Genomic DNA, 22,505 nt, shown 5'->3' with positions numbered 1-22,505 from the left:
GGAGGTTGCAGTGAGCAGAGATTGTGCCACTGCACTCCAGCCTGGGCAACAGAGCAAAACTTGTCTCAAAAACAAACAAACAAAAAAGGAAAGAAAGACAGAAAGAAAGAAAAAAAGAAAAAGAAAGAAACAAACAAACAGAACAGAACTACCTCCTCGAAGGCCCTGGGGTTTTCACCAGGGCTCAGAGGTGCCTCTCTAAAGCCTGATGTCACCTTCTTCAGATGCAGAAAATCATCAGTTTTTGGAAGCAGAGTCTCACGGAATTGAAACTGTTAGGCATCTGATCTAGACTTGCCAAACCTGAATTCAGAACCTTCAGAATTGAATAAATTTTTTTTTTTTTTGAGACAGAGTCTTGCTCTGTCGTCCAGGCTGGAGTGCAGTGGCGTGGTCTCAGCTCACAGCAAGCTCCACCTCCCAGGTTCACACCATTCTTCCACCTCAGCCTCCTGAGTAGTTGAGACTACAGGAGTCCGCCACCAGCCCGGCTAATTTTTTGTTTATGTATTTTTAGTAGAGATGGGGTTTCACCGTGTTAGTCAGGATGGTCTCGATCTCCTGACCTCGTGATCTGCCCCTCGGCCTCCCAAAGTGCTGGGATTACAGGCATGGGCCACCGCACCCAGCCAGAATTGAATTAATTCTGAATATAATTCAGAATAGAATTGCACAACTGAATTGTAGACTCTTACACGATCCCTGAATGGTGAAACTCAGCTTAGTGGGATTTTAGAACCTTTGACAGATCTGCAACCACTGAGTGAAAGTAATGCACTCTTAGACTCCCAGAAGCCTGGATGAATGTGCATGCCTGAACCCTGTAACGGGCTGGAAGGCATGTGAGATTCATGACTTTGCACTCCTGGCCCTTGGGAGCCCCCTGCCCACAAGGTCCTTCTTGGCCAGGGCAAAGAGCTCCCAGCAGCGGCAACGCTAAGCTGGTATGAGAGCGGAGGTGGAGGAAGGAACAGGCAGCCATAAAGAGCACTACAGCGGGCCTAGACCTTGGGTGCGCCCAGTGCCACCTCCTCCATTCACTCCTACTGCCGCTTCTGGTAGCCGGCGGCCCTGAACGCCGTGCGCGACGCAGAGAAGAAGGACATTGCACCCTTGGAGCGGTCCCCTGAACCTCTGATTCTGCAGAACGCGGACTTACAGCTGATCCACGGCCAGCCCTCCCGCCCCGCGTGGCCCTACAGCTTGTCGTGGGCGGCCGGCGACTACCCCTGGGCGCCCAAGCCGAAACACGTGCACCCAAAGGGGTTGCTGCGCCTCCTATAGACGGACACCTTCTGGATGACTGCGGAGGAAGCGCGGCGGAGGACCGGGGCTGGTGCACCGGAACACGCTGATCTGCGGGTTGGCCGACAGCGTAGAGCGAGCGCTACCGCGGCCAGCTGGCCCAGGGGGTCGCCGCGCTGCCGATGCCCGCCCTGCCAGCCCGGCAGCGCAACACCAGCGGCGGTTCCCGGGGGCCACAGGGGCGGCGACGCACTTTCTGCTGTTTGTACCTCGCTTCGTGCCGCCTCACGTCGGTCTGGGTGAACCTGGGCCCTCTGTTCTGGCCCCGCTGGGTGCAGCACACCAACTGCCACACGTCACCCTGCGGCTGCCCGTTGCGCGTAGCATGACCTGCCGGCTAGCGCAGACCACGTTCATCAAGCTGCTGGCTTGGCACTACTGGTTGAGCCCTTGTGCACATACCCTGCAGCAGCGCCCCTGGTGCTACCTGCCTTACCCGGTGGTGGCGGGCTGCAAATATTCCTGCCGCTAATGTGGCCACAGCTACCCCAGCCAGGCTGCCTTCCACCCTCACACCGCCCCCCCCCCGCCCCCGCCCCCGCCCCCGCCAGCTCCTGGACCCTAGCAGCAAGGTCCTCCAGATTGCAGGCTTTCAGATCCCCGGAATCCCAGCTTTCAGATCCTGCAGGGTTGGGCTGGAACCCAACTCACATTGTTCATCGCAAGATAACGGGCAAATGGGTGGGTTGGAGGTGCCGGACGTCAGAGAGAGACGTAGGGCTAGTTTCATGTCATTAATGATAAAGGGCCTTTTCATCCTCTGCCCCAAGCAAACTAAGAGCTTCCCAAGGCCACATCACGCTGAGGTTGGAGCTGCGGTGACTCAGACCCCACTCCCCACCACACAAGGGGTCCACAAGGCTGCCAGGGAGAGACCGCCCTCCTCCCGCAGGCCCCTCTAACAGGAGAGCGGCGAGCCATTGTGGGGCACAAGGGAGGATGGGGCCTCGGCAGCAGCAAATCACCCCTCCTGGCCTTGACTGCTGGGCAGCCCAAACAGCCGCGGCCCAAGGCCCCCAGTCTGGAGGGGCGGGGCGAGCTGGCGGCCGAGGCCCGTGCTCGCAGCACCCCCTGGCGGCTGATCATCGTAGGCCTTGGAATGAGCGAGATGGAAGGGCCCCAGATCTCAAGGCATAGTGGCAGGAGGACTGAGGCACATACAGGGACTGGGGCTTGCCCAAGGCCAGAGTAAAGCAGGGAAACAGTGGGCTTGAACACAGGGTTCCAGACTGTCCGGAGCTTCCCCAGGGGTGATCCTCATTCTTTTCTTTGGGGCCTGAATCCTCTTCCTCTCTTTCCAAACATGGACACCCAGCCTCCTCCTATCTGGGCAGCCACAGGACATCTTCCAAAGGGGAGGAAGAAGCTAGACTCTAGACTCTGGGGCTGCAGAGTAGCGGACGGTGGCAGGGTAAAGGGACTGTGGGGCTAGGTCTCAGCGGCCCTCCACAGCAGCACAGAAGCTACCTGAGACAAACGGTGGCCCGTGCCTATCTCCCAAAGTCCTGAGTCCCATCTTTTTTTTTTTTTTTTGAAATGGACTTCTGCTCTTGTTGCCCAGGCTGGAGTGCAATGGCATGATCTTGGCTCACTGCAACTTCCACCTCCCGGGTTCAAGCGATTCTCCTGCCTCAGCCTCCCGAGTAGCTGGGATTACAGGCATGCGCTGCCATGCCCGGCTAATTTCGTATTTTTAGTAGAGACGGGGTTTCTCCATGTTGGTCAGGCTGGTCTCGAACTCCTGACCTCAGGTAATTCGCCCGCCTTGGCCTCCCAAAGTGCTGGGATTACAGGGGTGAGCCACCGCACCCAGCCACTGGGTCCCATCTTAATCTAGGGAAAAGGTGAGTGGAGATCTGGAGATCTGCAGTCCTCGGGACCCTCCCCTCAGAGCCCTGGCTCCTGCTGGATTCTTCAACCGGCCACAGGACTGGGCCTGCCCAAAGACAGTAAAGCAGACCAGAGTGTCACAGCCAATTTTCAAACTGTTGTTTCACATTCTCACAGCCCTCAGCGCAGGCCACGTCCCAGCCCAGCTCTGGGACTTTGGTTCAGGGCTCAGAGCCTCTGCTCTGGGCTGATCGAAAACCTCCTTTGACCCTGTGGCAGTAGGTGGACCTTGGCTCTGCTCGTCCCTACCCAGAGCTCAGGGCAGTGCCCCGTGCAGTTGCCCCACTTCCACGAAGGCCTCCACACAGCGGTCAATGTCTTCCTCACTGTGCACTGCTGAGATCTGTACCCGGATCCGGGCCTTGCCCTTGGGGACCACGGGGTAGCTGAACCCGATGACAAAGATGCCTGGGAGGATAGAAAGCAAGGGCGTGCCAGAACCAACAGGCTTGGGGGCAGAACACAGAGGTCAAGGGAACCGCCCCAAGTCTCAGATTCGGGACTGCCTCATAGCCTGGGTTTTTCTTTTTTTTTGAGACGGAGTCTTGCTCTGTCGCCCAGGCTGAAGTGCAGTGGCACGATCTCGGCTCACTGCAAGCTCTGCCTCCCAGGTTCACACCATTCTCCTGCCTCAGCCTCCCAAGTAGCTGGGACTACAGACGCCCACCACCACGCCCGGCTAATTTTTTTGTATTTTTAGTAGAGACGAGGTTTCACCATGTTAGCCAGGATGGTCTCGATCTCTTGATCTCGTGATCTGCCCGCCTTGGCCTTCCAAAGTGCTGGGATTACAGGCGTGAGCCACCACACCTGGCCTGCCTGCAGTTTTCAAGCTTGGACAGACAGGTGGCCTAAGAGGCCGCAGTGTGGCCAGGGGCGGCAGGGAGAGGGGGTGGTTCATAGTCTATGGGTTTCCCTTTCTCTTCTCTCAGGACCCATTACCAATTCTCTCGTCCCAGCACACTTACCTCTCTTCAGCATGTCATCCGCCATGCGAGAAGCCAGCCGGGCATCACCCAGCATCACAGGGCAGATGGGATGGCTGGCTCCCGAGATAGTGAAGCCAGCAGCTTCCATCTTACTACGGAACCTGTGGGTACAAGGTATCACAGGTAGCTAAGGGGCCGTGGAGCATTCACAACCGCTCCTCCCAGGGACCAGGCCTGAGGTCTGTGCAAGAAGGATCAACAAAGACAGTTACAAGTTCTAAGAGGCAGATGGGAGCCAGGCAGGGGGCAGGTAGAACAAAAAGGGAGGTGGAAAGACAGGATGGACAAGAGGGAGACATAGAAGCTAGAGGGGAGAGGCAGAGATAGAAAGGAGGGAAGGGAACAGGCAGAAGCAGACCTGGTGGGCACAGAGCTGTCTACGGGCCTGGGCAGACACACGAGGCTGGCTCTCACCATGTCCCCTGGCCCCCGAGCCTGCCCTATCCCTGCTGGGAGCCGCACCTCTGGGTCTTGGCAGCCATAGACTGGACAATGGTGTTACTCTCCATGAGTAGATCTAGGGCCTTGGAGGCGCAGCCAACAACAGCAGGTGGCAGACTGTTGGAGAAGAGGTAGGGCCGGGCGCGCTGTCGCAGCAGGGACACCAGAGGCCCAGGCCCTGTCGTGTAGCCCCCTGAGAAGAAGGGAAGAGGTGGGGGGAGGGGTTGGTCAGGGGCCAGAGCCTACCCCAACCCCCTCCTGAAAGTACAGTCTGTGCTGCCCTCCCCACTTCCCTGAGCCCCTACAGGGCCCTCCAAAAGGACAAGGGGATCCTAGGGACACAACCTTGCAGGTACCTGATGCTCCACCCAGGGCCTTCCCCAGGGTGGAGTTGATGATGGTGACCTGATCCATCACGCCCAGCAACTCATCTGTACCCCTGCAAGGGAAGCTGCCACTGCTGTCACTGCCTCCTGAGAGCCCAGGGATCATGGATCAGGCTGGGGACTGGGCTCTGCATTTCCCAGCCACCCTCAGAAGCCCCACCCCAGGCCTCAGGTGCCACATGGTCCCACCGTCCTGTGGGCCCCAGGAAGCCAGTGGCATGGCATTCATCCACAAAGACCAGGGCGCCATATCTAGAGGCGAGGCGGCAGATCTCCTGCAGGGGTGCGATGTCGCCATCCATGGAAAAGGCCCCATCGGTGGCCACCAGGCGCAGCCGATGCTTCTGCGGGAAAGACATAAACAGGTGGTGGGTGGTGTCAAGCTGGGCCAAACCACCTATGTCTTGTGCTGCTTGGAGCTCTGAGAGCTCATCCTGCCCAGTGCCCAGCACAGAAGTGAGCACAGAGGTGGGCACATAGGTACCACCATCTTGGGGGCTGGAACATCCTCTCCCTCATCTGTGCCTCTCAGCCTCACCCATCTCCACTGTGAACCCTGGGCAGTGAGAATGGGCTCAGGTCTCCCTCTCCCGTGTAAGGTCCCAAAGGGCAGGCTGGGCTGGGACCAGGTCTCACCAATGTGTCCATTCTATCCTTATGCCTAGCAACGGCCTGCCACACAGAAGGTGCTTGCTAAAACTTAAGGCAGGCCGGGCGCCGTGGCTCACACCTGTAATCCCAGCACTTTGGGAGCTCAGGGGTTCGAGACCAGCCTGGGCAACATAGTGAGACCGTGTCTCTACTAAAAATTTTAAAAACTGGCTGGGTATGGTGGCTCATGCCTGTAACTTTGGGAGCCCAGGAGTTCAAGACTAGCCTGAGCATTATAGTGTCTCAAAAACAAACGGGCCAGGCGTGGTGGCTAACACCTATAATCCCAACACTTTGGGAGGCTGAGGCAGGCAGATCACCTTAGGTCAGGAGTTCAAAACCAGCCTGGCCAACATGGTTAAACCCCATCTCTACTAAAAATACAAAATTAGCTGAGCACAGTGGTGGGCGCCTGTAATCCCAGCTACTCCAGAGGCTGAGGCAGAATCAATTGAACCCGGGAGGCAGAGGTTGCACTGAGCTAAGATCGCACCATTGCACTCCAGCCTGGGCAAAAAGAGTGAAACTCCATCTAAAAAACAAACAAATAAAAAACTGGGTGGGCGGGCACCTATAGTCCCAGCTACTCAGGAAACTGAGGTGGGATGATCGCTTGAGTCCAGAAGGTTGAGGCTGCGGTGAGCTACCATTGCACCATTGCAATACAGCCTGGGCAACAGAGTGAGACTCTGTCACACACACACACACACACACACACACGCACACACAGACACACAAAGGGAAAAACCTGCCGGGCGCGGTGGCTCAAGCCTGTAATCCCAGCACTTTGGGAGGCCGAGACGGGCGGATCACGAGGTCAGGAGATCGAGACCATCCTGGCGAACACGGTGAAACCCCGTCTCTACTAAAAATACAAAAACTAGCCGGGCGAGGTGGCGGGTGCCTGTAGTCCCAGCTACTCGGGAGGCTGAGGCAGGAGAATGGCGTAAACCCGGGAGGCGGAGCTTGCAGTGAGCTGAGATCCGGCCACTGCACTCCAGTCCGGGCGACAGAGCGAGACTCCGCCTCAAAAAAAAAAAAAAAAAAAAAACAAAGGGAAAAACCTCAAGGCATCACGGTACAATAGAATAATGCTCTGGTGTCAGGCACAGTGGATCATGCCTATAATCCCAGCATTTTGGGAGGCCAAGTAGGGTGGATCAACTGAGGTCAGGAGTTCAAGATCAGCCTGGACAACATGATGAAACCCCGTCTTTACCAAGAATACAAAAATTAGCCAGGCGGGGTGGCAGACGCCTGTAATCCCAGCTACTTGGGAAGCTGAGGCAGGAGAATCACTTGAACCCAGGAGGTGGAGGTTGCAGTGAGCCGAGATCGCACCACTATACTCCAGCCTTGGCGACAGAGCTATACTCCAACCTTGGCGACAGAGTGAAACTCTGTCTCAAAAAAAAAAAAGAAAGAAAGAATAATGCTCTGGGTCTGAGAGATTTGTGTTCAAATCTGCTGTTTCAAACTTTCAGGCTATCTGTCTGTGAGTGAGGAGTTGGCCTCTCTAAGCCTCACTTCCTTCCCCAGATGGAGGCTGAGTATGGGCCCAGGTGTGGCCCCACCTGGGCCTCCTGCAGCTTGGCTTCTAGGTCGGCCATGTCCAGGTGGCGATAGCGGTACTTGTGGGCCTTGCACAGGCGGATGCCGTCGATGATGGAGGCATGGTTCAGCTCATCCGACAGGACTGCATCCTCTGGGGTCAGCAGGGCCTGGAGGGAGGCAGTGAGCGTAAACCCATCACTCAACCACCCTAGACTTCTCCCTCGACCAGGACTCCCGCAAATCAAAAAACTGTACTGCCAGCCAGGCCGTTCCTCTGGGTAGAGAGGCAAGGCGTTCTGTGCTTCCATCTGGGCCCCCGTGCCCCAGTGCTGGGCTGGACCAGCGCCCTGCTCTAGTAAGAGGAGGCGAGAATATATTTGGTGAGTACCAGGCCCCCGCCTCCCTCAGCCTTCCAGATGATGTAGCTTATCCCCCACAGTCTCTGGAACTCAGGCTCCTTGCAAGCCCCAGGATTCCTCCTGGAGCACCTACCTGGCCCAACCTTGACCTCCAGAAGAAGTGGGCTCTGGAGCCTCTAGGCATGCCACTGAATCCTCCTAGGTTCTCCCGACTGCCCACCCCCAAGCCTTCCCCAGCCTAACAGGCCCCATGAACCCTCACCCGCAGGACAGCTTCCACACACCTCAAAGAGGCCGGCGTTGGCGTCAAAACAGCTGGGATAGAGGATGGCATCCTCCCGCTGGTGGAAGCGGGCTATTTTTGCTTCTAGATTCTTGTGGATGCTCTAAAGAAAATGAGTGAGACACGTGTTGATGCCTGTGGGGTCATGTGGGACAAGTCCGAGGGGACAGAGGCTTGGAGGACCACAGAGACCCAACCCAGAAAGCCTGCAGCCTCAGCCTCCTTACTTTCGGCTACACATGGGTTATCCCAGAGCTGCCAGGAATCTGGCAGACAGTTCCCATTGAGGAACTGGGGATCTGTTAGGCTCCCTTCCTGGGCAGACTTTGGTTTTACAATAGCGGTCTAAGGGTGGAATTACGGGAACTCGTGGAGAAGGAAGATGTGTCTTCCTAACACCACACTGAGTGTCTTTTTTGGTTGCTAATGACAAAGAAAAAGATCACAGAGGTAATTCTGGATTCATCTGGGCCTCTAATTTGTAGATTTGAAAGCTGTTGGGTGTGGGTGAGGGCTTTGCTGGGAAGTGACTGGATGTGAGTCAGGAGTTCTGCCTCTGACATTCATTTCACTCTCACCTTTCTGAGAGGGCAGTTAATGATAATCACAAGTAGGAGCACAGACTCTCTCTCTCTTGTTTTTGGCAAATGAGACAGGGATTCTCTGTCACTCAGGCTGGAGTGCAGTAGTGAGATCATAGCTTACTGTAGCCTTGAACTCCTGGGCTCAAGTGATCCTCCCATCTCAGCCTCCCCTCCCTAGTAGCTGGGACTACAGGTGCGCACCACCACACCCAGCTAATTTTTTTTTTTTTTTTTTTTTTTTTGAGGTGGAGTCTCGCTCTGTCGCCCGGACTGGAGTGTAGTGGCCGGATCTCAGCTCACTGCAAGCTCCGCCTCCCGGGTTCGCGCCATTCTCCTGCCTCAGCCTCCCGAGTAGCTGGGACTACAGGCGCCCGCCACCTCGCCCAGCTAGTTTTTGTATTTTTAGTAGAGACGGGGTTTCACTGTGTTAGCCAGGATGGTCTCGATCTCCTGACCTCGTGATCCGCCCGTCTCGGCCTCCCAAAGTGCTGGGATTACAGGCTTGAGCCACCGCGCCCGGCCACACCCAGCTAATTAAAAAAAAAATTTTTTTTTGAGAGGGTCTTGCTATGTTGTCCAGGCTGGTCTCAAACTCCAGGCATCAAGTGATCCTTCTGCTTTGGGCTTCAAAAGTATTGAGATTACAGGTATGAGCCACCATGCCCAGCCAGCATGGACTCTTGAGCCAGGGTTCAAATCCCACCACAATAGACTGTGTGCCTCTGGGCAAGTCACTTAACTTCTCTGGACCTCAGTGTCCTCATCTCAATAGGAGGAATAAGAATAGCACCTATCACTTAGGATTAATGAGTTAATACTTGTAATGTTCTTCCTTTATTTTTTTGAGAGAGAGTTTCACCCAGGCTGGAGTGTGGTGGCACCATCATGGCTCACTGCAACCCCTGCCTACTGGGTTCAAGTGAGCAAGTCCAGCTAATTTTTGTATTTTTAGCAGAGACAGGTTTCACCATGTTGGCCAGGCTGGTCTTGAACTCCTGACCTAAAGTAATCCACCCACCTCAGCCTCCCAAAGTGCCTGGATTACAGGCATGAGCCACCACGCCTGGCCAATAGTTGTAATTTTCTTAAAAGAATTCTTGGCACATAATTAGTACTATTTAAGTTTCATACTTATATAAATTTATTTTGTAACATTTGGAAAATAAATAATAGCCAACATTCATTGAGCACTACTACGTGCCAGGCTGTTCCATGCTTTTTTTTTTTTTTTTTTTTTAGACAGAGTCTCACTCTGTTGCTCAGACTGGAGTGCAGTGGTGTGATCTCAGCTCACCTGCAACCTCTACCTCCTAGGTTCAAGCGATTCTCCTGCCTCAGCCTCCCAAGCGGCTGGGATTACAGGCACCCACCATCATGCCAGTTAATTTTTGTATCTTTGTAGAGAAAGGGTTTCGCCATGTTGGCCAGGCTGGTCTTGAACTCCTGACCTCAGGTGGTCTGCCTGCATCAGCCTCCCAAAGTGCTGGGATTATAGGTATGAGCCACTGCGCTCAGCCTATTCTAAGCATTACATGTATTAAGTCTTTAATTTGTAAGGCTCTTATTAAGTGCTATTATCTTCAGTTTTCTTATGAAGGAATTAAGACAGAGAGAGGTTAAGATACTTGCCCACAGGAACAGGGCCACTAATGGGCAGCACTGGTAACTGTGCTCCATCAGAACAGACCCAGAGCCCTCAGTCTCAGTTCCTGCCGCCTACTCCTCTTTTCCTATAGAAGGCCAGGTGTGACCCAGTGCGGTAGCTCATGCCTGTAATCCCAGCACTTTGGGAGGCAGAGGCGGGCAGATCACGAGGTCAGGAGATCGAGACCATGGTGAAACCCTGTCTCTACTAAAAATACAAAAAATTAGCCAGGCACGGTGGCGGGCGCCTATAGTCTCAGCTACTTGGGAGGCTGAGGCAGGAGAATGTCGTGAACCCAGGAGGCGGAGCTTACAGTGAGCTGAGATCACACCACTGCACTCCAGCCTGGGCAACAGAGCGAGACTCAGTCTCTCAAAAAAAAAAAAACAAAAAAAAGGTCAGGTCTGAGGAACTCTGTTTTGCAGGTGAGAAAAATGAATGCTCAAAAAGGCAGTTTCCACTTTGGGAGGCCAAGGTGGAGGAGGAGATCACTTGAGGCCAGGAGTTCAAGACCAGCCTGGCCAACATAGTGAAACCCCATCTCTACTAAAAATACAAAAATTAGGCCAGGTGTGGTGGCTCACGCCTGTAATCCCAGCACTTTGGGAGGCCGAGGTAGGCGGATCACGAGGTCAGGAGATAAAGACCATTCTGGCTAACACAGTGAAACCCCGTCTCTACTAAAAATACAAAAAATCAGCTGGGCGTGGTAGTGGGCGCCTGTAGTCCCAGCTACTCAGAAGGCTGAGGCAGAAGAATGGCGTGAACCCGGGAGGCGGAGCTTGCAATGAGCCAAGATCACGCCACTGCACTCCAGCCTCAGCAACAGAGTGAGACTCCGTCTAAACAAAAAAAAACAAAACAAACAAACAAACAAAAAAAATTAGCTGGGTGTGGCAGCACACCTGTAATTGCAGCTGCTTGGGAGGCTGAGGCACGATACGAGAATCACTTGAGTCTGGGAGGCGAAGGTTACGGCAAGTCGAGATTGTGCCACTGCACTCCAGCCTGGGTGACAGAGCAAGACTCTGTCTCAAAAAGAAAAATATATATACATACATATATAAAGTTTCTTGGCCAAAGCTTTTCAGCAAAACAGAGGCCTGCACTCAGCCTTTCTGCTGCATAGCTCTGGGGCCAACAGTGGGCCCAGGGCTGTGGATGAGCTGAGCTGGCTAAACCAGCCCTGCTGACTGTGGGAAGCAGGCAGCTGGGGTCAGTCCCCACAACCCCCCACCACTCACTGTGTACCTGGGTTCCACAGATGAAGCGGACAGAGCTGAGGCCAGCTCCAAACTCCTCCAGAGCCTGCAGACCTGCCTGGATCACCTTGGGGTGGCTGCTCAGGCCCAGGTAGTTGTTGGCACAGAAGTTAAGGATTCCTGAGGTGCAGGAGAGGAGATGGATACAGCAGCTCAGGTGGGGCAAGGAAGGGCCTGGAAAGATGACAGTGCCAGGCCCTGGGGAAATGGTCCAGAAAGGAAACAGACCTGGATTCACCGTTGAAGAGGCACCAAATTCAACAGCTACAGAGGGAGGGTCAGTGCTACACATCTTGAAGAGGGAGAAGTTTAAACTCTTTTTTTTTTTTTTTGAGGCAGGGTCTAGTTCTGTTGCCCAGGTTAGACTACAGTGGTGCAATCATGGCTTACTGCAGCCCCAACCCCCCAGGCTCAAGCAATCCTCCCAACCAACCGCCTGAGTAGCTGGGACTGCAGGTGCGTGCCACCATGCCCAACTAAATATTTTTATTTTTTGTAGAGATGGGGCCTCATTATGTTGCCCATGCTGGTCTTGAACTTCTAGCCTCAAGCAATCCTCCTGCCTTGACCTCCCAAAGTGCTGAGATTTCAGGCACAAGCCACTGTGCCTAGCCTAAACTCTGGCTTTGAATCACATTCTACCCAAGGAGGAACTCAACCCTTCCTCACAGGCTTCTCCTGTGCCTGAAGACCACCACTAACTTCTTATCTGACCCCTTGGTTTCCTTGTGGGTTAAAGAAGAGGTCTGGGTCAGATGCCTGCTGCAGTCCTGGAACTCCACAGTTTACTTTGCTGCCTGGTACAGAATCACTTCCCCAAAGGTGGGTGCCTGAGATACCAGTCCCTGAATTCTAAAGCCCAGAGTGAACACAGCTGACCTTGGGAGCAAACACGCCAGAGGGGAAAGTTCACACAGCCTGGGAAAGGCAAAAACAGAATGAGAACTTGGGTCTCCTAATTTCCCTTCTTTTGACTGGCTCTAAGCTTCCCCTGAGGGAGAGAAGGGATTACCTGGGACCTCTATTTTACAAATGAGTACAACAGCACCAAGGGTTCTATGCCTATTTCCTGGCAGAAGGCAGCTTTGGGAGCCTGTTGATGATCACCACTCACCTGAGGCTATGATACGAATAAGTCAAGCAGTAACCACTGGTTAGAATGAAATGAAGGAGAGCTGGGAGTAGTGGCTCACGTCTGTAATCTCAACACTTTGGGAGGACGAGGCGGGCGGATCACTTGAGGTCAAGAGTTCTAGACCAGCCTGGCCAACATGGTGAAACCCAGTCTCTACTAAAAATACAAAAATCAGCCGAGTGTGCTGGCACTTGCCTGTAGTCCCAGCTACTTGGGAGGCTGAGGCATGAAAATCGCATGCAGGAGGCAGAGGTTGCAGTGAACTGAGATCTCGCCACTGCCCTCCAGCCTGAGCTACAGAGCAAGACCAGATTGCTTGCTATGAGTTTGGCTAAGAAGCTGTCCTCTCTGGCCAGTTAGGCAATGTTCCAGCTCCAATATTGCAGCGCTGCCTGCAGCTAGCTGGAGGCTTTTGGGCAAGCCATTTCACATCTGTGGATTTCAGCCTGTTCGTTTGTAAAATGGAATTAGTCATCCCTGCGTTTAGAAGTTAGCAGGAGTGGCCGGGCGCGGTGGCTCAAGCCTGTAATCCCAGCACTTTGGGAGGCCGAGACGGGTGGATCACGAGGTCAGGAGATCGAGACCATCCTGGCTAACACGGTGAAACCCCGTCTCTACTAAAAAAATACAAAAAAAACTAGCCGGGCGAGGTGGCGGGCGCCTGTAGTCCCAGCTACTCGGGAGGCTGAGGCAGGAGAATGGCGTAAACCCGGGAGGTGGAGCTTGCAGTGAGCTGAGATCCGGCCACTGCACTCCCGCCTGGGCGACAGAGCGATACTCTGTCTCAAAAAAAAAAAAAAAAGAAGTTAGCAGGAGTTCACGTGCAGCAACAATTGGTAGAGGCCTTCACAAAACAGCCGCTCAAGAAATGCGGGTTTTCTCGCTACAGCCTTCCCACTACCCTTCCTTGCAGTGTCACGGTGGGAGCCAGCTGGGTGTCTCTCTCCTTTTCCCACGCTCACACACGGCTGGTCCCAGCCCTGCCTTCTGAGCCAAAAAGGTGCTCAAGGGCAAATCACCTCCCTTCGTCAAAACGGGTTTAACCAGGCTAAAGTCAGTATTAGGAAGCCGTAAAGTCGCCCTGAGAGATGCGAAGGGGACCAGTAGCAAAGAGTGTAGGAGCCGCCCACCCCCGCCTCCAAGCCCTCCATTCCAGCGCAAGCTCGGGAAAGGTCTTGGAACGACTCCGGGAGGGAGAGTTACCTCCGGAGACGCCGTCCACGTGGATGTGCGGCCCCTGACGGGACGTGATGACCCGCTCACTCTTCCAAGTGCCAGCTCCACGGATCCCTTCCAGCTCCCCCTCCAGAATGCCGCGCAGCTGGGCCAACGCTGACTGTGCGCGGCGGCCGCGGGGCACTCCGAAGAGCGCTGCGCGCCAGGCGTTCCCAGCCCACATCGCTCCTACCTCGCCCGAGAGTCCCTGCCTGTCTGGGAGCCGTGCGCATCGCAGACGCAGCCTGGTCACGTGGCCGGGGGCCGGGCTCCAGCAGCCAATCGGAGCGAGGGGGGCTCACTTAACGAGTGGGAGGCGGGCCTAAGGTGGGTGGGCGGGGCCTGGCGGGATCCGCCAGGGACCAAGCGGCTTGACTTGTAAGTTGAGACTGCAGAGGTCCGGGTGGCAGAGGGGAGGGAAGGGGGCGGAGGAAGTCGCGTCAGGGCCCAGCCCACCAGACTCCCCACCGCATTCCCACGTACTCACCTCTCGGCCGGAAATGGGGTGCCCTCTGGACCCCAAAGGCAGAAGCCTAGAAGCCGGCAAAGGCACGTTCCGCAGCCTCCGGGACTAAGGATTCCTGGCTTCTGTCCAGCTCCTGTAACCCTCCCCCGATTCTCAGGTGCAAACGCCCCAGACGTCCCCACTGCCCGCCCGCCTAACCGCTCCGCATTCATCCCCCAGTCTTCAAAGTGAAGAAAAATACACCGCTCAGTTTCTCCCTTTTCCAATTTATTTTAAAGTTTTAAAAAGACAGCAAAATTTTCCCGGCACAAGGAACACTTGTTTAAAAAAGGCGGGGTGGGGGGGGGGGACGCGCAAGTACGCGATTTGTCTATTTTATTAAAAATAAGAGAAGGACAACTGTACAGGTTTTTTCTCCCAGCTCCCGGGCGTGAAACTAAGTACTAACCCTAGATATGTATATATACACATACACACACATGCACACAGATCTAGCTCTGTAAAACTACTTAGCAAATCCCAAATCGACTGCAGTATGTCTTACTGTCCACTGCCCGCCCACTCCCCCTCCCCCTCCCCCAGCTACAACTACTTATAATAAAAGACTCAAATAAAAGAGATCGGGAGGTTTTAAGTGGCCGCAGCCCTACCAAACCAAGCAAAGACACCTCTTGTACAGGAGGAACAAAAATCCAGAAGAAAAGTCTTCCTAGGACACGACACAATCCATCGATTGCATGGAAAAATCCAAGTTTCAACAGGGCACACTGAGGCACTTGGCTGACTCCCCACCCTTCCCCTAAAGTTTTCACTCCGGTTTAACAGGAGAATTTGCTGAAGCCACAAAGATCCTCCAATGGCTACATCCTAGCTGACTGGGACAAGCTATGGCTTCTCCCATCCAGCTGTCACTTGGACCCCACTCCCTTTCCCTAAGACAATAGGGAGACCGAAAGGGCAAACTAACAGAAATGAGAAGGAAACTGGGTTTGGGCCCCCACTGCTCACCACTGGGAGGTGGAAGTCAGCCCGGTGGCAGTTTTTTCCACGTCCTTCCTTTGCCGCCTGGCTGCTCCCTACCACCTCTCTCCTCCTGGCCAAAGGTTCTGAAACTCTCACGACGGGTGCCCAACTCAAAGAAAGCTCGCTCACCCTAGATACTCCTGCTAACCTCACAATTCCTGGGTTCCCTTCTCATCTAGCCAGAACATACTGCCTTGTGTCTTCTCCCCACCCCCATCTACCTTCATGGCAAACAAACCAACAAAACACACAAGCCCCCCCCCACCCCCGGCAAATCCCTAACCCCGTAAGTAGGTTAATAGCAAAACAAAATATAAGTACATTCTCATCATTACAGAGATTGGTTGTTGCTGTCCTTGCACAACTGGTTAAGGAAAAATGAAATTATTCTGTAATTTCTGAAGAATCCAAATCCTGTCTCTTATAAAGTCAGAAGGATGCAAAAGGTGGTGGTGAGCATCAAGACAAAAAAGGAGATAAGTATTTACAGAAAATAGGAGACAGGAGGGAGTGTCTGCAAGAAAAGACTTCATTGTCACTTCTTCTTGCCGGCCCTCTTGGCACTGGACTTTGCTTTGGGTTTCACTGGTTTGGCCTTCTTGGGCTTGGATGCCTTGACCGGCTTGGCTTTGACAGTCTTGGGTTTTTTGGCTTTCTTGGGCGTGGCAGCCAGCTTCTTCTTGGCCTTTTTGACTGGGGTGGCTTTGGGTTTCTTGGTTGGGGCTTTGGAGGCAGCCTTCTTGGGTTTGGATGCCTTCTTTGGCGTGGCTACCTTCTTGATTTCCTTCTTGGTCTTCTTGAAGGCCACTGACTTCTTGGGCTCGTCGCTCTTGGCTAGCCGGAAGGATCCTGAGGCCCCCACCCCTTTGGTCTGCTTGAGGACACCGGTGGTGACCAGGCGCTTGATGGACAACTTGATCTGCGAGTCAGCGTTCTCACCCACCTTGTAGTGGCTCTTGATATACTTCTGGATGGACTGGCGCGAGGAGCCAGCGCGGTTCTTCTCCGCCTGGATGGCAGCCACGATCATATCTGAATACTTGGGGTGGTCTGTGGACTTCTTGGAGGCCTTGGCCCGCTTGGGCTTGGCCGCAGGGGCGGACGTGGAATTCTCGGTCATGGTGGCCTGTCTGGTCCGGTTGTTGAAAGCGCCTTCCAAAAGGCCAGCCCTCGTCGGAGGCTGAGCAAAGCCTGCTTCGGGATCTGCTCTTGAGCCCCTGACTACCGGGCCAGTCCGGAGTGCGGCTCCCGGGGATGCGAGCGAGGAGTCGCTGCTTCTCCTTCCCAGCTGGGGTGTCGGGAGAGCTCGCTGAGCCGGCTCTGCGAGGCCCAGCCCCGCCGGTCTGTCGCTTGGTCTCGGCACCGGGCTCTGCCTCTGCCTCTGCCTCCGCCTCCTCTGCCTCCCTTTTCCCAGCTCCGCGTCTGGCGCTTGGGCGGCGCATCCGGGTATTTAGCGGCGGCGGGCGGACCGCGGTGAGGACAGGGCTGCTGGCTGCCTGCTCCCGGCCCGGAATGGCGCTGCGCCGCCGCCATCTGTGTTTCTTCCGCCGAGCAAATCCGACCTTTCCCCCCGGCCCGGGCCTTCCCGCTCCCCGCCGCCGCCCGGGGCCGCTGCCTGGCTCCCTGGGCTTCCCCGCCGGGCGGCCCGCTGGCCCGGTAGCCGCCCCCCGCGCCCGCCACGCGCCCCAAACTGCGCCGAGGACCGCTGGTGCGCCGGCACATTTCCCCTTTGCGGGGGGCTGGCTCTGCGGGGCTAGGGAGCCCCGGTGTGGGAAACCCCCCGTAGCAAAGCTCTCCCCTGAGGCTACCGGGGGCTCCGCTCCCGACCCGCTGCGGGGTCCCCTAGCCCGGTGGAGCTGCCGGAAAGCGGCCCCAACTAACACACGCGGCCCCGAGCTAGGCGACTCCCAGCCGGGCCGAGCCGGGACAGGGGGGAGGGGTCGCTCCCCCGGGGTCCGGTCACCTCTCGGGGGTCACCCCGCCACCGGTCCCTCCACACCTCTACCCCTCTCTGTCCATGGGGCCCCCAAAGAAACTTTCCCTGGAAGAGTTGGAAGGGCACTTTCAAACTTTGTCCCTTCCCCCTCCTCTGCCGTCTCTCCCCCAGCGCGCCCCCCGACCTCTGCCTTGAGGTCCCCTCCTGAGGCCGAACCCCCAGTGCTGCCCGGACCCTCTGAGAGATGAGGAGGGGCTCCCGGGTGGCCTCTTCTCCTCAAAGACCCCTACATCTCCCATATACCCTAATCGGGAATTCGTTTATATGCTTCTCTTAGCCTGGAAGTTTTGGGGTGTCAGAGGCAGAACTCGCTGCCCCCCATCCCTGAGGCCCAGCCTGGGGGTTCAGTCCCCGTCCCAAGGCTCCTTGAAGGCAATGTGGGGGCGGGGGGGGCGGTCCACAATGGAGAAGCTGCCCCAGAGGCTTTAGGCAGGGACGGTCCTGGGGGCCCCTGTAATGAGGAGAGGCCCTGAGTGCTTTGGGGACTTGGGAAAGCGGGGCGCTGGGGTAGAGGTCGAGGAGGGGGTTCTATCCCTTGGGTTGTGACCTATCTTCGCAAAGTGTGCAGTTCAGAGAGCCGTGGCCGCGACCACCGCCATTTTGCTGGGAAGATGCGATGTCTTTGTTAAAATGCACACAGATTTTCCCGTGCTGCCTGGCAGGTGTAGACGAGGCGGACACGGGGCGCCACTGTCTGCAGGGAGTTCTGAAGCTCGAGGGGCTTTAGTGGCCCAGAGGCCAGCAGAAGGGACCTCAGAGACCCTAGGACCCCTTCTCTGCGGCCGACCTCCTACTCACGTGCCGGGTCCGCTTGGCAGCGGCCCTGGGCTGAGATTCTGCGACGCTTGCTCCCTGAGCCCCCCTCCCACAACCCCGCTTTTATTCCCTAAGCATAGAGGCCGGTCACTGTTCACTTAAACAATACCCTGGGAGTGGGAGTTTGTTGCTGGTCAAAATGATGAACGCATCCCGGTATGGTCCAAGAGCTGTTTGCAGGCACAGTAGGCTACTGGGGAGGGGTAAAAGGGAGGGGTTCGAGGGTTTTGATGTTGGGGACGGGATCGTAGCTGCGTGGGTGTGGTAGGGCTCCTATTGGACCTGGGAGTCTCTGAAGCCAGGGCAAATTAATGGGTTTCCCCCGCACGCCAAGGGATGGATTAATCCAAATGATTAGGGGAGGAGGGGGGAGGGGGAGCCAAGACTCGGTGTTAGATGCCTTCTCTCCGGGCTTATCTCCGTGGCACAGGCGGGGAAGGGAAGCAATGGGGGGTCAGGTTAGTTCAAAAGGTCAAGGTTCTTCTTTTGATGGTGTCAATTTCCCTTAAGTTTTGTCACTCGAAAACACAACATTCTGGTGGCTTTGTTTTGGTTATTTTCAAAGACAACTCGGGTTCCCATTAAGACCTGGTTGGGTTAATACGCACCCAAATAGCCACCCCCGTATCCGAGATATCCCACCCTGAGAGCCCAGAGCCATGTCACCCCACCCCCCGCCCCAGATCCGTGCATGTCTTAAAGACTTGATGAATCCAATGACACGATGATGAATAATTTTATTTGCACAGCGCTTTACAGTTTGCACAGTGCTCCCCACCGGTTTCTGGATCCTTTGCGCCTCCTGCCTGTGATCACTATCCCCATCACCCCTATTTTACCGCGGAGGCCCGGGACTTAGAAGGATGGATTGGGGGCGGGGTACTGTGAGGCTCAGCTCCCTGACACCTGGGCCTTCATTTCATTTTGTAGCTCTCCTGTCCCTTCTCCCCGTCCATCCCAGCGACCTGTAAATTCCCGGAACTGAAGCCAGGATTGGGGAAAGGGGTTGCCTCGGGTTGCAGGGGCTTCCAGCTAGTGGACACCCCCTCTCCCGTCAGGCGGCGAGATTCACCGCCCCTTCCCCTGTTCCAGGGAGTTGGAGGGGAAGGAAGGGGGTTCCTTGAGACTTGGGCGCAGAGGCCGAAGCCGAGGCGGGCAAGACGAGGAAAGACGGCCTCTAGATTGGCTTGGCCTCGCCTCGCCTCGCCTCGGGGACACTGCAGAGCCGGGGGGCTTCTTCACTCCAGCCAGAACCCGCCTGGGCACCCGGGCAGACGGCTCTCGGGTTTCCACCGGGCGCAGAGCCATCTTCCAGCTGGCCGACTGCGCAACCTCCCCCGCCCCCTTTAACGCGAGGCTCTTGAAACCCCAGGAACCGCAGAACCGCGGCAACTGCTCCTGGGAAATGTAGTCCCCGGCGCCGCGCCACCTGCCCGCGACCCTTGGCAGCCGCCGCGCCGCCTGGGCTTGGGGAGAGGGTCGGACAGCTGCTGTGCCGTGGCGCGGGGAGGGTCCAGGCCGTGCCGTGGCGCGAGGAGGATCCCCCGCTGTCGTTCTCGGGCCTCAGTTCTTCCACCTGTCGGCTCTACCTGTCTCTGGGGTTAGTGAGACGGGGAAATGAATTCCTGCATGGAAAAGTATAAATCGCATTAGAATGCTAGGGGTCGTGTCCTTACTAATGGTTGTTTGTGTGTGCGCGCACGCGCGTGCCTGAGCCCTTGGCACGTGACAGCACGTTACAGACAGGACGCCCCCATCTCCACCCCTATGTTTAATGACTTGCCCAGGGCTGATAGACTCCCAAGGCAATGCCCTGTTCACTGCACCACCTGTGGTCTTGTGGCATTCTGGGCTTTGGAATCCTTTTTTTTTTTTTTTTTTTTTTTGAGACGGAGTCTCGCTCTGTCGCCGAGGCCAGAGTGCAGTGGCGCGATCTCGGCTTACTGCAACCTCTGCCTCCTGGGTTCAAGCAATTCTCTGCCTCAGCCTCCCGAATAGATAGGATTACAGGTGTCCACAACCATGCCCGGCTAATTTTTTGTATTTTTGGTAGAGATGGGGTTTCACCATCTTGGCCGGACTGGTCTTGAGCTATCCTCGTGATCCACCGGCCTCGGCCTCCCAAAGTGCTGGGACTACAGGCATGAGTCACCGCTCCCGGCTGGCTTTGGAATCCTAATGCATTCCTTAATATGTGCCGGGCACTGGGATGGGCGCTGGGATATAGCCATCAACCAAAGTGACAAGACAGCCCTGCCCTTGTGGAGCTGAGATTCCCTGGAAAAGATAGATACACAGTAGACTACATAAAGATGTAAATTAGGCCGGGGGCGGTGGCTCACGCCTGTAATCCCAACACTTTGGGAGGCCGAGATAGGTGGATCACCTGAGGTCAGGAGTTTGCGACCAGCCTGGCCAACATGATGAAACCCTGTCTCTACTAAAAATACAAAAATTAGCTGGGTGTGGTGGTGGGCACCTGTAATCCTAGCTACTTGGTAGAATGAGGCAAGAGAATCGCTTAAACCTGGGAGGCAGAGGTTGCAGTGAGCCAAGACTATGCCATTGCACTCCAGCCTGGGTGACAAGAACAAAACTCCATCTCAAAAAAAAGAAAAAGTGAATTATATAGTATGCTGGAAAGTGGCAATTGCAGAGAAACAATTGGAGCAGAGTTTGGGGTGGGTATAGGCAGTGTCAAATGGTGGTGGTTTGTAATTGTATTTTTTGTTTTTCGTAGTTGTTTTTTTGAGATGGAGTCTCACTCTGTTGCCCAGGCTGGAGTGTAGTGGCATGATCGCAGCTCACTGCAACCTCCACCTCCTGGGTTCAAGCAATCATCCTGCCTCAGCCTCCCAAGTAGCTGGGGTTACAGGTGTGCGCCACCACTCTCGGCTAATTTTTTTTTTTCTTTTGATATGGAGTCTCACTCTGTTGCCCAGGCTGGAGTGCAGTGCCACGAGTTCAGTTCACAGCAACCTCTGCCTCCCGGGTTCAAGCAATTCTCGTGCCTCAGCCTCCCGAGTAGCTGGGATTACAGGCTCCCACCACCACACTCAGCTAATCTTTGTATTTTTAGTGGAGCGGGTTTCACCATGTTGGCCAGGCTGGTCTCAAACTCCTGACCTCAAGCAATCCACCCACCTTGGCCTCCCACCAAAGTGCTGGGTTATAGGCATGAGCCACCACGCCAGCCACTTGTTCTACTTTGTGCTCCTTGTCACTACTGAACTTGACTAGTCTAAAAAAAGTGGTTCAGATGAACCCCACTACTCGATATATACCAAAAGAAAGGAAATCAGCATATTGAAGAGAGATCTGCACTCCCATGGTCATTGCAGCACCATTCACAATAGCCAAAATATGGAGTCAACCCAAGCGCCCATCAGTGGATGAATGGATGAAGAAAATGTGGTATATAAACAAAGGGAATATTATTCAGCCACCAATAAGAATGAAATCCTGTCATTTGCAACAACACAGATGGAACTAAAGGTCATCATATTAACTGAAATAAGCCAGGCAAAGAAAGACAAATATTGTCTGTTCTCACTCATATGTGGACGCTAAAAAAGTGGATCTTGGCCAGGCTGGTAACATGGTGAAACCCCGTTTCTACTAAAAATATAAAACTTAGCCGGGCGTGGTGGCAGGCGCCTGTAATTCCAGTTACTTGGGAGGCTGAGGCAGGAGAATCACTTGAACCCAGGAGGTGGAGGTTGCAGTGAGCCAAGATTGCGCCATTGCACTCTCCAACCTGCGCAACAGAGCGAGACTTCATCTAAAAACAACAACAACAACAAAAAAGTGGATCTCAGCCTGGCGTGGTGGCTCACGCCTCTAATCCCAGCACTTTGGGAGGCCAAGGTGGGAGGATCACCTGAGGTCGGGAGTTCAAGACCAGCCTGACCAACATGGAGAAACCGTGTCTCTACTAAAAATACAAAATTAGTTGGGTATGGTGGCACATGCCTGTAATCCCAGCTACTTGGAAGGCTGAGGCAGGAGAATTGCTTGAACCTAGGAGGCAGAGGTTGTAGTGAGCTGAGATCACACCATTGCACTCCAGCCTGGGCAACAAGAGTAAAATTCCGTCTCAAAAAAAAAAAAAAAAGGCCGGGTGCGGTGGCTCATGCCAGTAATCCCAAAACTTTGGGAGGCCAAGGTGGGTGGATCATGAGGTCAGGAGATTGAGACCATCCTGGCTAACACGGTGAAACCCTGTCTCTACTAAAAACACAAAAAATTAGCCGGGCGTGGTGGCGCACGCCTGTAGTCCCAGCTACTCAGGAGGCTGAGACAGGAGAATCGCTTGAACCTGGGAGGCGGAGGTTGCAGTGAGCTGAGATCGCACCACTGCACTCCAGCCTGGGTGACAGAGCGAGACTCTGTCTCAAAAAAAAAAAAAAAAAAGTGGATCTCATGAAGATGGAGAGTAGATTGGTGGTTACCAGAGGCCAGGAAGGATAGCAAGGAGGGGAGGAAGAAGAGAAGCTGATCAATGG

General features: G+C 55.0%; 2 protein-coding genes across 2 annotated transcripts; both read right to left on the bottom strand.

Annotated features, from left to right (window-relative positions):
- Positions 1-3,270: 3,270 nt before the first annotated feature.
- On the bottom strand, positions 3,271-13,950 carry GCAT (glycine C-acetyltransferase). Its single transcript, XM_033188965.1, has 9 exons — positions 13,688-13,950; positions 11,339-11,469; positions 7,860-7,961; positions 7,237-7,383; positions 5,201-5,355; positions 4,982-5,064; positions 4,647-4,818; positions 4,164-4,285; positions 3,271-3,603 (listed from the first exon to the last, which is right to left on the bottom strand). Exons 1-9 carry the CDS (start codon positions 13,881-13,883, stop codon positions 3,452-3,454), a joined length of 1,260 nt encoding a protein of 419 aa, XP_033044856.1. The 5' UTR covers positions 13,884-13,950; the 3' UTR covers positions 3,271-3,451.
- Positions 13,951-14,414: 464 nt separating this feature from the next.
- Positions 14,415-16,743, bottom strand: LOC117070192 (histone H1.0). Its single transcript, XM_033188950.1, has one exon. It carries the CDS (start codon positions 16,306-16,308, stop codon positions 15,724-15,726), a length of 585 nt encoding a protein of 194 aa, XP_033044841.1. The 5' UTR covers positions 16,309-16,743; the 3' UTR covers positions 14,415-15,723.
- Positions 16,744-22,505: the final 5,762 nt, after the last annotated feature.

The sequence above is a fragment of the Trachypithecus francoisi genome, unplaced genomic scaffold (assembly GCF_009764315.1).
Source record: "Trachypithecus francoisi isolate TF-2019V2 unplaced genomic scaffold, Tfra_2.0 Contig01580, whole genome shotgun sequence".
NCBI lineage: Eukaryota > Metazoa > Chordata > Mammalia > Primates > Cercopithecidae > Trachypithecus > Trachypithecus francoisi.
This window is presented reverse-complemented; position numbering and strand designations above follow the sequence as displayed.